The sequence below is a fragment of the Megalobrama amblycephala genome, linkage group LG15, assembly GCF_018812025.1.
Source record: "Megalobrama amblycephala isolate DHTTF-2021 linkage group LG15, ASM1881202v1, whole genome shotgun sequence".
NCBI lineage: Eukaryota > Metazoa > Chordata > Actinopteri > Cypriniformes > Xenocyprididae > Megalobrama > Megalobrama amblycephala.
The window spans coordinates 30,023,828-30,038,333 of NC_063058.1; the positions used below are offsets into that span (position 1 = coordinate 30,023,828).

At 38.2% G+C, this 14,506-nt stretch overlaps 1 protein-coding gene across 1 annotated transcript in view; it reads right to left on the reverse strand.

Annotated features, from left to right (window-relative positions):
• The window catches only part of si:ch211-272n13.3 (ankyrin repeat domain-containing protein 26), a 54,602-nt gene extending 40,286 nt beyond the window's left edge, over positions 1-14,316 (reverse strand). Inside the window, 15 exon segments of the mRNA XM_048157493.1 lie at positions 264-363; positions 4,133-4,197; positions 4,290-4,422; positions 6,792-6,994; positions 8,925-8,982; positions 9,089-9,161; positions 9,259-9,295; positions 9,883-9,915; positions 10,046-10,203; positions 10,430-10,567; positions 10,759-10,865; positions 11,130-11,303; positions 11,392-11,506; positions 13,266-13,559; positions 13,939-14,316. Of these exon segments, the coding sequence (XP_048013450.1) occupies positions 264-363; positions 4,133-4,197; positions 4,290-4,422; positions 6,792-6,994; positions 8,925-8,982; positions 9,089-9,161; positions 9,259-9,295; positions 9,883-9,915; positions 10,046-10,203; positions 10,430-10,567; positions 10,759-10,865; positions 11,130-11,303; positions 11,392-11,506; positions 13,266-13,462 (1,591 nt within the window). The 5' untranslated portion in view covers positions 13,463-13,559; positions 13,939-14,316.
• Between the last annotated feature and the right edge of the window lie 190 nt (positions 14,317-14,506).

Consider the following 14,506-nt stretch of genomic DNA (forward strand, 5'->3'; position numbering starts at 1 on the left):
TTACGAAGGAGGGAACGTATAAGAAGTCTACAAAAGAATTCAATGAGATTATGAAATGCAAATCTACAATTATTTAGCATAGCATGTAAAACATCTGTTAAGCAGAAGCAATGGAAAATGTCAATCTTCTCTGCATATTTTTAAGCATGAAATGGTTGCAGAAGGCTACAGACAAAGCTATTATGGTATTACGCTTTAAAATGCAATCATATTTTTATATAGTAAAAATAAATAAAAGAAATCACTGCCAATGCCATGCATACCTTCAGTATTCTCCTCACAAATACTGGACATGGATTTATGTGGCTTGGCAGGAGTGTGTGGGCCACTGGCCTGCTTTTTCCATGGGCTCTCAGAACCAGACTGTTAATGGAAAAAAGAGAGAACATACCAGAATGAAATAAAGTCACAGATGACATTAGGACAGGGGTTCCCAACATGTTTTCTTCCCCCTCAATGATTTTTTTTTTTTCATTTTTACATTAATAAAACACCTATGTGTATTGTTTAAATTAATTTAATTCCCAATTTAATTAATTAAGTTGGCTTGAAAAAGCCAACTTACTGATCTGCTATATAAACTTATTATTATTATTCTTCTGACCGAAAATTTGAACACTATCTCCTCCTAGACTGTTCAAGCTACAACCACCAAACTCAGCCCAGACCTTCAGACTGTTCTGACTCGGGTTGCTATATCTTTTCAGACTGATCCGACTTACGGTTTTCCTAAAAATGCTGATCAAACTTGGAAAAAATCCCATTGACTTTCATTGACGGAATGTTCAAATGAGCCAAGACTTTCAAATTCCAACTGTCAAAATTCAAATTTAAACTATGGAAGCCCATTAGACTCAAACTCAATTAGACTCAAGTGCCATTCTATGTACTATTTCTAATCCATTGAAACTCATTCAAACTCATAAACTCATTATCTATCTATCTATCAAACTAAATATCTATCTATCTATCTATCTATCTATCTATCAAACTAAATCTATCAAACTAAATATCTATCTATCTATCTATCTATCTAACTCATTCAAACTCATCTATCTATCTATCTATCTAACTCATTCAAACTCATCTATCTATCTATCTATCTATCTATCTATCTATCTATCTAACTCATTCAAACTCATTTATCTATCTCATTCAAACTCATCTATCTATCTATCTATCTAACTCATTCAAACTCATCTATCTATCTATCTATCTATCTCATTCAAACTCATTTATCTATCTATCTATCTCATTCAAACTCATCTATCTATCTATCTATCTATCTATCTAACTCATTCAAACTCATTTATCTATCTATCTCATTCAAACTCATCTATCTATCTATCTATCTATCTATCTATCTAACTCATTCAAACTCATCTATCTATCTATCTATCTAACTCATTCAAACTCATCTATCTATCTATCTATCTCATTCAAACTCATTTATCTATCTATCTATCTCATTCAAACTCATCTATCTATCTATCTATCTATCTATCTAACTCATTCAAACTCATCTATCTATCTAACTCATTCAAACTCATCTATCTATCTATCTCATTCAAACTCTATCTATCTATCTATCTCATTCAAACTCATTTATCTATCTATCTATCTCATTCAAACTCATCTATCTATCTATCTATCTATCTATCTATCTATCTATCTATCTAACTCATTCAAACTCATCTATCTATCTATCTAACTCATTCAAACTCATCTATCTATCTATCTCATTCAAACTCTATCTATCTATCTATCTATCTATCTAACTCATTGAAACTCATCTATCTATCTATCTATCTATCTATCTATCTAACTCATTCAAACTCATCCATCTATCTATCTATCTGTCTGTCTATCTATCTATCTATCTATCATCACTGGTAGCTGCCAAGCCACTCCCTAGCAACCAAATGGAGTACCCTAGCAACCGTTTTGCAAAATCTATATCTCTGCATCAGAACATCGTACAGACATGGGGGTTGGTTTATATTGTCAAGAAGCCTTTGGAGTATCATCATTGGTAGCTGCAAAGCCACTCCCTAGCAACCAAACAGAGTACCCTAGCAACCGTTTTGCAAAATCTATATCTCTTCATCAGAACATTGTACAGACATGGGGGTTGGTTTATATTGTCAAGCAGCCTTTGGAGTATCATCATTGGTAGCTGCAAAGCCACTCCCTAGCAACCAAACAGAGTACCCTAGCAACTGTTTTGCAAAATCTATATCTCTGCATCAGAACATCGTACAGACATGGGGGTTGGTTTATATTGTCAAGCAGCCTTTGGAGTATCATCATTGGTAGCTGCAAAGCCACTGCCTAGCAACCAAACAGAGTACCCTAGCAACCATTTTGCAAAATCTATAACTCTGCATCAGAACATCGTACAGACATGGGGGTTGGTTTATATTGTCAAGCAGCCTTTGAGTATCATCATTGGTAGCTGCAAAGCCACTGCCTAGCAACCAAACAGAGTACCCTAGCAACCATTTTGCAAAATCTATAACTCTGCATCAGAACATCGTACAGACATGGGGGTTGGTTTATATTGTCAAGCAGCCTTTGGAGTATCATCACTGGTAGCTGCCAAGCCACTCCCTAGCAACCAAACAGAGTACCCTGGCAACCGTTTTGCAAAATCTATATCTCTGCATCAGAACATCGTACAGACATGGGGGTTGGTTTATATTGTCAAGCAGCCTTTGGAGTATCATCATTGGTAGCTGCAAAGCCACTCCCTAGCAACCAAATAGAGTACCCTAGCAACCGTTTTGCAAATTCTATATCTCTGCATCAGAACATCATAAAGACATGGGGGTTGGTTTATATTGTCAAGCAGCCTTTGGAGTATCATCACTGGTAGCTGCCTAGCCACTCCCTAGCAACCAAACAGAGTACCCTAGCAACCGTTTTGCAAAATCTATATCTCTGCATCAGAACATCGTACAGACATGGGGGTTGGTTTATATTGTCAAGCAGCCTTTGGAGTATCATCACTGGTAGCTGCCAAGCCACTCCCTAGCAACCAAACAGAGTACCCTGGCAACCGTTTTGCAAAATCTATATCTCTGCATCAGAACATCGTACAGACATGGGGGTTGGTTTATATTGTCAAGCAGCCTTTGGAGTATCATCATTGGTAGCTGCAAAGCCACTCCCTAGCAACCAAATAGAGTACCCTAGCAACCGTTTTGCAAATTCTATATCTCTGCATCAGAACATCATAAAGACATGGGGGTTGGTTTATATTGTCAAGCAGCCTTTGGAGTATCATCACTGGTAGCTGCCTAGCCACTCCCTAGCAACCAAACAGAGTACCCTAGCAACCGTTTTGCAAAATCTATATCTCTGCATAAGAACATCGTAGAGATATGGCGGTTGGCTCTTTTGACTCATGCTAGCAATCTGGACTTCCAACATGCTACACATGCTAGCAGTGAATAGCTACATGCTAATAGTGATTAGCCTAATGTTAAATCTAACTACTAAACTAAAACTTAAACTTTTAAACTGAAAACTCTCAAACTTCACACTTTTAAAACTACTTCAAACTTTCTGGACCGGCTTTTTCAAGCCAACTTAAAGTTTGTCCTCAAACTTTTTTATCTAGTTAAATATAATTGTTAATTATATTTAGTAATTAAATATAACTACAAATTGATTTAATACATAAATGTATGTGTATTTTGTATTACATTAATTTCATAATTTAAATATATTTTTTAAATTACATTAGTAATTAATTATAACTAATTCATTCAATTAATACATTTTTAAATAATTAAAACAATTTTATGTGTATTTTGTATTACATTAATTTCATAATTGTATTAAATATAATTGTTAGGTAACATAATTATTCATTAAATATAACTACAATTTATCTAACTAATTTAGATATCCTTTTTGTTGAACTAAGTTATATTTAATTTAGCTTGACATCAGCATTAACATCACAATTCCACAAACCTTGCAGTTCCATCACAAACCTGTAGGGGTTTTCTAAGCACTGGTTGGGGAAACCCTGTTTTAGGGTGATTGTGATGCTGTAAGCATAAAATGCATTATTATAATGGAGATTTCACCAGCTTTGCTCTGTTTAATATGCCTTGCGACTGACCTCTGAATCCCAGGGAGAGTCGTCATTTTCATCTTCTTTTTCAAGCCCCAGTTCTGAAAGGAAATCTGGAAAAACATGCACATCTAGTCACATGGTCACAAAATAAATGCCAAAATTGAAGCAAAAATCCTTCAAACCATAAACTATGAAAATGTACCTCTTTGCTTGTCTTCGCTAGTGCCACCATTTTGAGGAACATTAGACTTTTCACACATTTCCTCCGGTTCTTCCCTCTCATCCTCCTCTTCTTCTACATCCTCCTCTTCCTCATCCTCTGTGGATGCCTCGTCCTGTTCGATGAGATGCATGCCAACATTAACACAGGGCATTTTATACTCAAGGCACTCAAAAAGTTGTACAATTCAATGAGATTAGATACATAAAAGAACAAAAGACACGAAACAATTGGGATGAGCAAGAACAGATTTGTCAGGATTGCATCTTCAGTGTCTCCTAACCATCTCTACCACACCTAGAAACTACAACTACATACCACAAGTCGCCACCTCCTATCCACAAGCTACAGGTATCGTCTAGAGTACCTGTAATGATCCTTGCTCTGAACGTCTTTCTTCCTTTAATGATTCGTTCTGCTCATGCAACTTCTCAAGTTCTTCCTCTTTATCATCTTCTCCATCAGAAGTGAGATCAACTTCATCTATGACGGTGTAGGGGATTTCTTCTTGAAAAGCTGGTTCTGGTTCAATCCCCTCTGTTAATAGTTCATCTGCAAACTCTACCGAAAGGTCACCCTCAAGATGAGAATTAGGGCTTGAACGTTGAGATTCTGGATTCATAACTGCTTCCTGTGACTTTTGATCCAAATCCTGCGATATAAAATGGATAAATGTTGAGGCTGATGGACTGCAGTGTTGGGGACTTGGTGAGCGGCTTGAGAAACTTGAGTTTTGTGGACTAGATGCAGCTGAATGTTGAAGGCTAGGTCCAGAAGATTGCCTTGGACTTGGGTTTGTTGGGGATTTTGGACTTGTTGGAACTGGGCTCATTGCTTTTAAAGGATTTGGGCTACCTGAGAGGAATGGTTTTTCCAATTGTGCTGGACTTGATGGAGTGGAATGTTTTGGGCTACTGTTGGAGAGATTTGGAGAATGTGGTTGACTTGCATCATCAATACATTCTTCTACCATAGATTCATCGTCAGAGACATCAGAGATCTGATCTATATCAGAAACTTTGACTGAGCCACTTGCAAAGTCATACTGCATTTGCTTCACTTGGCTGTCTTCGTCTTGACTTGTACTTTGGTCTTCATCACTTTGACCAACAATCATGGACACTGGTATGGCTTCACTGTCATCATCACTTTGTTCCATACGCACAGGTTCTTCATGTAAAGGACTCTGGGAAAGGTGTTCAACAGGTTCTAACAATGACCTTTTTGAAGCATTGTCATCCTGAACCAAAGCCTCTTGATGTTGGTCTTTTTCTCCACTTGGCATCTCCTTGGCATCTTTATCTTCTTCAGGTGTTCCAACACTTTTGTCTGAGCCAGACTCCCAAGATACCTCAGGGCTCTCCGGTTCCTTCTGTCCCAGCAAGGTCAGAAATAAGTTCAGAGGCTTTTTCGTTTGGGCTTCTTCCTCCTCATCAACATCATCCCAATCATCTTCATCATCATCTGCAGTAGCTATGGCTTTTAACTTAGGTGATGCTGAGGGAACATCCAGACTGCTGGTGTCAAGATCAGCTATTCCTTCAGTTGGTCTCAGTAGAATATCATCGGTTTGATCTTGAAGTTGTGCATCTTCACATACAAGGGTTGTCCCTTGAGAGGCCTCCACTTCTAAACTGTTCTTCTCAATTCTCAACAGCTCCTCATCTTGATCATCATCATCCCAATCATCATCATCATCACTATGGTTTTCATTCTTGCTCTCCATTGGATTTCTTTGTGATGTTCTGTCCACACTTGGTAACGAAGTTGGACTTGGACTCTCATTGGGCCTCTCGTTGTCCTCCTCATCTGAGAATTTTGCCTCGACCCTGACGGCTGACACAAGACAACCATCATCTAAATCGAGAATCCCTGGAATTGGACCTCCGAAAAGCGGCTTTTCAGGAATCGTTTCTTTCACGTCCATTTTCTCTGGTGCCTCTTGTTCTTGATCTGTCCTTACCTCCAGAGGATTGTCCACTGAGACACTGTCCTCCATCTTGTCCCACTCAGGTTGTTTGATATTCTCATCAGCCTCATCCGATTGTTCTGCGGTATTGAGAGCAATGGTTTTAGGCAATTCAGGAATGTTTGTTGTCTCACAAGCCACAGCAGCTTCCTCTTCTTCATCTTCCTCTTCATCATCTTCTTCACCTTCCTCATTTTCATCTTCTTCCTCTTCATCATCTTCTTCTTCTTCTTCTTCGTCATCATCATCATCATCATCCTCGTCTTCTTCTTCCTCTTCCTCCTCCTCCTCATCTTCTTCTTCTTCACCATCATCATCATCATCATCATCCTCACCTTCATCTTCTTCAGATTCATCCTCTGGACTTTTGTTGCCTTCCACGTCTAGTTTACTACCAGAGGGCAGCTCTGTTAACTCGCTCTGCCCTCCTGACACAGCAGGGTGGAATGGGTTGAATGAAAACAAAGAAGGAAAGAGTCAATCAATGTACCACACAGAGACACGGTGAGGGTTACCTTATGGGTGCTGCTGAAGGGGGTGGAGCTCATCTGGGGTGGGTGGGGTAAAGAGGCAGGTGGGGTTGCTACAGGGGGTTGGAGGGAGGTGCTGCTGGAGGGGAGTGGTCTGGACAGAGGTGGGCGGTTTACACCCTTATCCTCACAGTCCAGTTCTGACTCTGACCCGCTCCAGGATTTGTCTGCATCCCGATCTGCTATGACTACAGACAGAGACAGCATATCACAATGCTTAATATGGTGGCCGCAGGATAGGAAATCCCGCCTTTTTCTTTTACTTTTTGATTAAGACATCACCTTGCCTTATTTTTCTAAAATGCAACATGAACAATATGGTGTCTTAGGCCCTGTTTTCACCTGGTATTAAGATGCGTTTTGGTTGATCAGATCACAAGTGGACGACGTCGGCTAAAGACCCAAGTTTGGTTTGAAGACCATTTCTGATTTCTAACACGCACTCACCGTGTTTGGCAGGTCAGAGCAGAAACGAAAGCTGATGCTCTCCATATGTTTTCCCACGGTATCCGGGTGCATTCATATGTAAATTGTGTGAGCTTATTTTGTCCATTAGATTGAAAGATCTGAAAAAACCCTTACATTTACCCGCCCATAGACCCTCCCGTCGAAGAAATCAGTGGTAGAAAGTGGACAAAAGAGACAGATTAAAATACCAGGTGGAAAAGGGTATGTGTCTCCCTCGTCCGATCGACCAAAATGCATCTTAATACCAGGTGGAACCAGGGCCTTAGACAAAGTTGAGCTTGAGCAGCAAAATTTATGATACCACTTTTGTCCGATTTAGATTGTGATTTGAAATATGTTACTGAAACAAGTTTAGCCAATAGTTTTAAACAATTCAATCTTTCAGCATCCTAAATGGATAAGCGTAGCATGCCTATTACTTATATATATATATATATATATATATATATATATATATATATATATATACACAGTGCTTCCCACACATAGACTTTACTTGGGCGGGCCGCCCACGTATAATAACGGCCGCCCAAGTATATTGGAGACACATTTTTGCTTTTATTATTTTTATCCTCTTATACTTTTATATAATGACAATGAATAATGAAGATAATGAAACCATCCACAATCGATAAACTAGTCGTTTCGTACCTGCTCGTTATGTGTGCGTCAGAACTGTTTACTTCCGCTAACATTCCCATGGGCGCTGCATTTTGCAAAGTCACAATGGGGCGCTGTTGCGCTTTCTACAAGCTCGCGCAACAGTGCTTCAGTCTGCTTCAAAGTGATTCATAATCAATGAAAAGCGCAGATTTATGCCAAGCGATTGCTAATGAACTCAAGTTGATGAATTATTACAATGTCTACTTTATGGCCTTTATTAGACGATTGTAAGAATCTGAAGGATCAGCCTGCAATAGTACAGACATTTCAAAATAAGAGTCCCGGTGTATTTTGGGCTTGTTTATAATTAAAAGTCACATGCTTTTTTCTTTTGGGCATTATTGATATTTTGGTTACACAATAAATTGTATTTAATTTGATTTCCATTTAATTCATAGTAAATTATTGTAGTCTCCCCCACAGGAAGAAAAGACTTAAGAACATTATTTGACACATATATTATTCATTTTATAAATTTTACGAGTAAACTGTGTCCTGTTCACTGAGAGAGACACTTTATGACAGCAAGGAGAACATAGGAAAAGGTGAACCATTTAAATGCTGTAATTATGCATAATTTACAATGCATAATAATGCACAATACATAATAATGTATGTAATTAAATGTAATATCCTATGTAATTAAAATTTCAATAAATAAAAATACTGTTAAAAATCACACATTATTTGTTTGTCACATGTAGTAAGTAGAACATTTTTGTGCCGTGGGTAATAGGAGGATTTTTCGCCCAGCTACCACTGCAAGTATATTTCAAACCTGTGGGAAGCACTGATATATATATATATATATATATATATATATATATATATATATATATATATATATATATAAAAAAAAAAAGCTGCCAAGATGGCTGCCAAGTGGTCTGTTTGCCCTAAAGAGACTTTGCTACATGGCAGGGGCTTCAAATTACAGCACAACCACAGTTCTCACAGACTTCAAAAACATTTAAAATTAAAACTTACCTTCTATCTTTTCCCTTTTTGATGTGCTTATGAGTTTCTTTAAGTTTACTTTCTGTTTCTGTAAAAACAAAAAAAAAAAGTGTTATTACCTAACCTAATATTACAATATTTTCAATCAATATCACGTTATTCAGAACTGTTTTAATGCACAGCACAACAGATACCTTTGGGCTCAAATCTAACTCATCATCATCATCTGATGAAGGCCAGGAATCAGCAGCACCACTTTTTGATGCCCTGCAAATGAACACATTTTAGTGCTCGATAAACTTATTGAATCATTTGTGGCTGCTGCCATCACTCACTCCTGTCTGATATATCAATGGCATCTCACCTGCTAATGGAGTCTGTGTGGGAATTGTCCTCTGTATCTGAAGAGAGAAATATGAAAGAGATTACCTACAAGACCCTAGCCAATAAATAATCCATATCTAGTACAAATATTTTCTTCCAATATAGCTAGAGATCAATTTATCAAGATCAATTCACAATTAGAGAGAGTACCCATTTGTGGTGAAATGATGCAATCCTACAGACATATTCACACCAATAAAGTATGTTTTTGTCCATTTTTCCCCCTTTGTTTGGCAAAAAACTTCAATAAGACAAAATACCATTAAGCCTTTAGGTCACGTATTTACAATCTATTATATATGCAATATAGATGCAGAGCAAAATAAATGCCATTAAATGGGACTTTTATTGTACACTGAAGAATGACTGAATTTTTTCATTGAGGCTCGCTTTTTCATTTCGATCTTGGTGCAAAGGTGTCTTGGTCTTTAACCTAGTATGCAAGCGTACAACACACAAAGAAGGATATGACGTGACACACCATAGTTTACCATTCAGCAACACTGAATGAACACATACTACTCTTATATTGTATCTTAAACTGAGATGGTAAAGAATGATGTGTCTGATCTACAGCACATCAGCTGGCACACGATGGCAATACCTTTCCCTGCTCCTGCAGAGCTGCTTCCTGCTGCTACAACAGATGAGTGTGGAGTAGGAAAACAGAACCAAATCAAATCACCACACTCAACACTGCAGGAATACTGACGTATATATTATGTGCACAGACGAAACTCTGAAAACCATTTTGCAAATGGTCTCACCATCTTTATCCAGAGCTGGCACTCCCAAAGGCAAACCAGCCACAATACCGCCTGGGCTGCCAAGCACGGACGCCTGTTTCTTTTTGCTGGAGGTAAAATGGGAAGGTGACTGAAGGGATCTTCTCTTCGTCCCATGCTCAATGATCAGATGTGAACATCTGGAACAGAACGATTGATATGAGCTTCAAACAAAGCTGTCTACGTCTGCAGTGCATTTCCATTACATTAACTGCCAATGTGAACATATCACCTTTTCAGTTGTTCCTAACAATCTTTACAATGCATCAAAATTAGATAATAGCAACAAAAATTACCAACATTCACTGCTAAAACAACATATGAACAAACTTTATATTTAACGTCAAATGGTGCGAATGCCCTTACGCGTGGTGTCCATTCATGACGGCATAATCGTCAGAAGACCAGCCCTTATCATCTTTCACCGTGATGTCGGCATCATACTGCAGGAGCAAGCGCACCATGCTGATTTGTCCATTGCACGCCACTATCATCAATGCAGACCTTAACAATGACAGACAGAATGTGAATCAGTTTTGTTACAGATAACTAAAACTAAAAATACTAAAAAACATTTACATTAAATGAAATAAAATTAAATGTTAAAAAGGGACATCGGATGAAATTTTCATTTTTTTTGTATTTTTAGTACAAAACTTATTTTAGTTGAGCCCCAAAAGGTGCATCCTTCTTACCGTTGCTCCTGGTTCTTGACATTAACATCTGCTCCCTCTTTCAGTAAAAGCTCTGTCATGTCTGCGTGGTTTTCCATCACAGCCAGCATCAGTGGAGTGTTTCCATCCTGTCAATCAAACCACAAAAAACATCTCAAGAGTGGACTGCATTAACTATCTTACCTTTCAATGTGCATAACGAACATTTTTGGTGCATCCTTGCCACAACACTGAGACTTCTGTCTCAATCAATATTGTGAGTAGGCATTTATAGTGTGTATTATGCAGCATTATACATAAATTACACTCAACTCTTCACCTTTATGTTTCAGACACCTGTTGTGCGTGTGGTTAATACTGTGATCATCTGGAATCGACCACTAAAGTTTCACCTTGTTCTGTGCATTGATGTTGGCTGAGTGCTCCAGGAGCTGAAGTGCCACGGGTAGGGATGGGATGCGGGCGGCCAGGTGCAGTGCCGTGTTTCCATTGATGTCCACCAGATTGGGGTCAGCCTCATGTTCCAGGAGCAAAGACACAGAGCGGTCTTGCTCGCACTGAACCGCCTACAAGCCAAAAGACACATGCATGACCACAAAGACAAGCAGCATTTATTTACATTCATATGATTCCACAAGAACAAACTGAGTGCACCTTCATTAAGGCGGAGCGATTCTGATTGTCACATAAGTTTAGCTTCACTTTGCTCTCCACCAAAAACTGAACGACATCCGTGTGTCCGCAGGCACAAGCGATGTGCAGCGCAGTTCTGTGGGCAAAGAAATCAAGAAATTAACTTTTATTCAGCAAGGATGCATGAAATTGAGAGTAAAGACATTTATAATGTTACAAAAGATTTCGATTTCAAATAAATGCTGTTCTTCTGAACTTTTCGTTCATCAAAGAATCATGTACAAAAACACATTTTACACAAAAATAAAGCAGAAAAACTGTATTCAATGTTGATAATAACCAGAAATGTTTCTTGAGCAGCAAATCATCATATTAGAATGATTTCTGAAGGATCATGTGACACTGAAGACTGGAGTAATGATGCTGAAAATTCAGCTTTGATCACTGGAATAAATTACATTTTAAAACAGATTCAAATAGAAAACCGTTGTTATGAATTGTAATAATATTTCAGAATATTAGGTTATTTTGGTCAAATAAATGCAGCTTTGGTGAGCAGAAGAGACTTAAAAACATTAAAAAATCTTACAGACATCAAACTCTGTACTAGCAAGAATATCTCTTTTGAATAAACAAGGTGAAGTAAGTGTGAATTTTGTGATTTAAGCTGCTGCAAAGATCATTACGCAACAACAAATGCTACTTTAAGAGCCTTGGATCATTTAAAAGATGCATGAAGAATAATTTAAAGTCAACACAAAATCAAAATGGCCTCTATTTACTTTCTTAATAAACATTCCTAGTGTCACTGTAAATGTTACTCCAAAGAAACATGAACAGAACAGCTATTTAGGCTAGCTAGGCCTAGCTACTTTCTGCTATGAAACACCCATTTGACTCCTGGTAAGCCATTTTTCACAATCCCATCAATTCTCAAAGTTTCAAAATTCAAAAAAATATTTCTAGTTAATATAAAAATGCATTGATAAGATATATAAATAGGTCATTTTCTGTAGCGGAGCCAGTGAAAATGTTGAAAATGAAAACGGCACCTGGGGCAGTATTGCAGAAACTTTCTATCTGAAATAAAATAGTTCAGCCAAAACTGAAAATTATCCCATGATGTACTCACCCTCAAGCCATCCTAGGTGTATATGACTATCTTCTTTCAGACTAAGACAATCAGAGATATCTTTATAAATATCCTGGCTCTTCCAAGCTTTATAATGGGAGTGAATGAGGGGTGAGATTTTGAAGCCCAAAAAAGTGCATCCATCCATCATAAAAGTAATCCATGCGACTCCAGGGGGATAATAAAGGCCTTCTGAAGAAAAGCAATGGGAGTTACGTAGTTTTCACAAGAGGTATCTATTCTCACCTAAGCTTATGCTACGTCATTCGTTGGGTCAGAGGTCATTCTTTCACCTGAACTTAACTCTCTCGTGAACAAACGTACAGCTGTTGCCAGAAGCCAGTGATTTCAGCTTATAAAGTTTAAAATATGGATATTTTTCTTACAAATACGCATTGCTTCACTTCAGAAGGCCTTTATTATCCCCCTGGAGTCATACTTTTATAATGGATGGATGCATTTATTTGGGCTTCAAAAACTCGAGCCCCCCATTATAAAGCTTGGAAGAGCCAGGATATTTATTAATATAACTCCAATTGTGTTCATCTGTAAGAAGATAGTCATATACACCTAGGATGGCTCGAGGGTGAGTAAATCATGGGATAATTTTCATTTCTGGGTGAACTGTCCCTTTAAGAAGTTAAGAAGCCTGATGGCGACACCTGGGGAAGAACAGCAGAAACCTTCTAAGTTAATACCTGACAAGCTGTGAAAATCACTATAATACATCTTGCTTTGTTCACTACAGTATATCAGCCATTACCTGTTCTCCTTATCCAGCTGGTTCAAGTCATTCTTTTTGGCCAGCTGTCTGAGTTTGGCCACATCTCCGCTGAACGCAGCCTTGTGGACCTTCCCGAGGTCTTTCTCCTTGACATCATAGCTGGCCGACAGCACGCTCGCCGTCTCAGAGGGACTCGGGGAGCCCTTCTTCTTCTTGAAGTTGAATATTTTCTTCATGGTCTGTGACGGCACATCTCCATCAGCCGATTGTCATTTACCTGATGTTCAGGCACTGATCACCTTGCATGTCTCGCCCATCCTCTAAAAATAAATCCTGCAAAGAGGATTAGAGTTATTTAATAATGACAGAGGTCACGTGCACCTTCAGTCTGCTGTCCTTCTGTTTTATACAGACTGTACAAATAAAAGCTGTAAACTGTAAAGTACTGTGGTAGTATCTATAAAGGTATTTTGTGACATATACCAAGGTACTCCACCAAGACACTTAAAAAAAAACATGGTATTACCATGGTTCTTATAGGTAAATCATTAGTTTTATTTTAAATAAGCTTTAAACCAGATAAGTGTCATATTAGAAGCAAATGCGACAAACATAACATATAAAACACGAAAAGTAATACATTTATACGTGTTTAGAAAATCTTATAATCATCTCAACATGTTAATCTGCAGCAAACAACCTACAAACTCACCGTCATTGTCGATTCATTGTAGGGCGTCTGTCATTGATATTTAAAACGAAAAACAACACGAAAAGATGTTTGCTATCGAGTAAGACACATCGGATCTGCTCAAACGACGAGCCGTTCACGACGCTAGCAAGCTAGCTGCTTCTGTTACCATGGTAACAGTGTGAAGATCGTTTTTAATCCAAATAATTGATTATAAAATTGTTTTCTGCGTCAAAACGGTTGACAAAATTGTATGACTGTTATAAATGTATTTTAAACCTATCAAACTGTTGAATTCGAGTAATATCAAAGCGCGGAACTCGTAATGTTTTGCTCGGTTTTTACACGGAATGTCAAACACGGGAACGTCATCGAGGAGGAGGGACTTCTCATCCTGCATTGGACGGTTTGAATCAATGACAGACGAATGTATCCACCAATGAGATCACATCTCAAAACCTTCTCGAATGTGATTGGCCAGTTTGTCGTGACAGGCAGCCGTATTGTTCAATTACACACACGGAATCTTTTGACCCACCCAGAATCGGCCGTTCGTCGCTTATTATTCGTCAGAGCAGAATTTTAAACT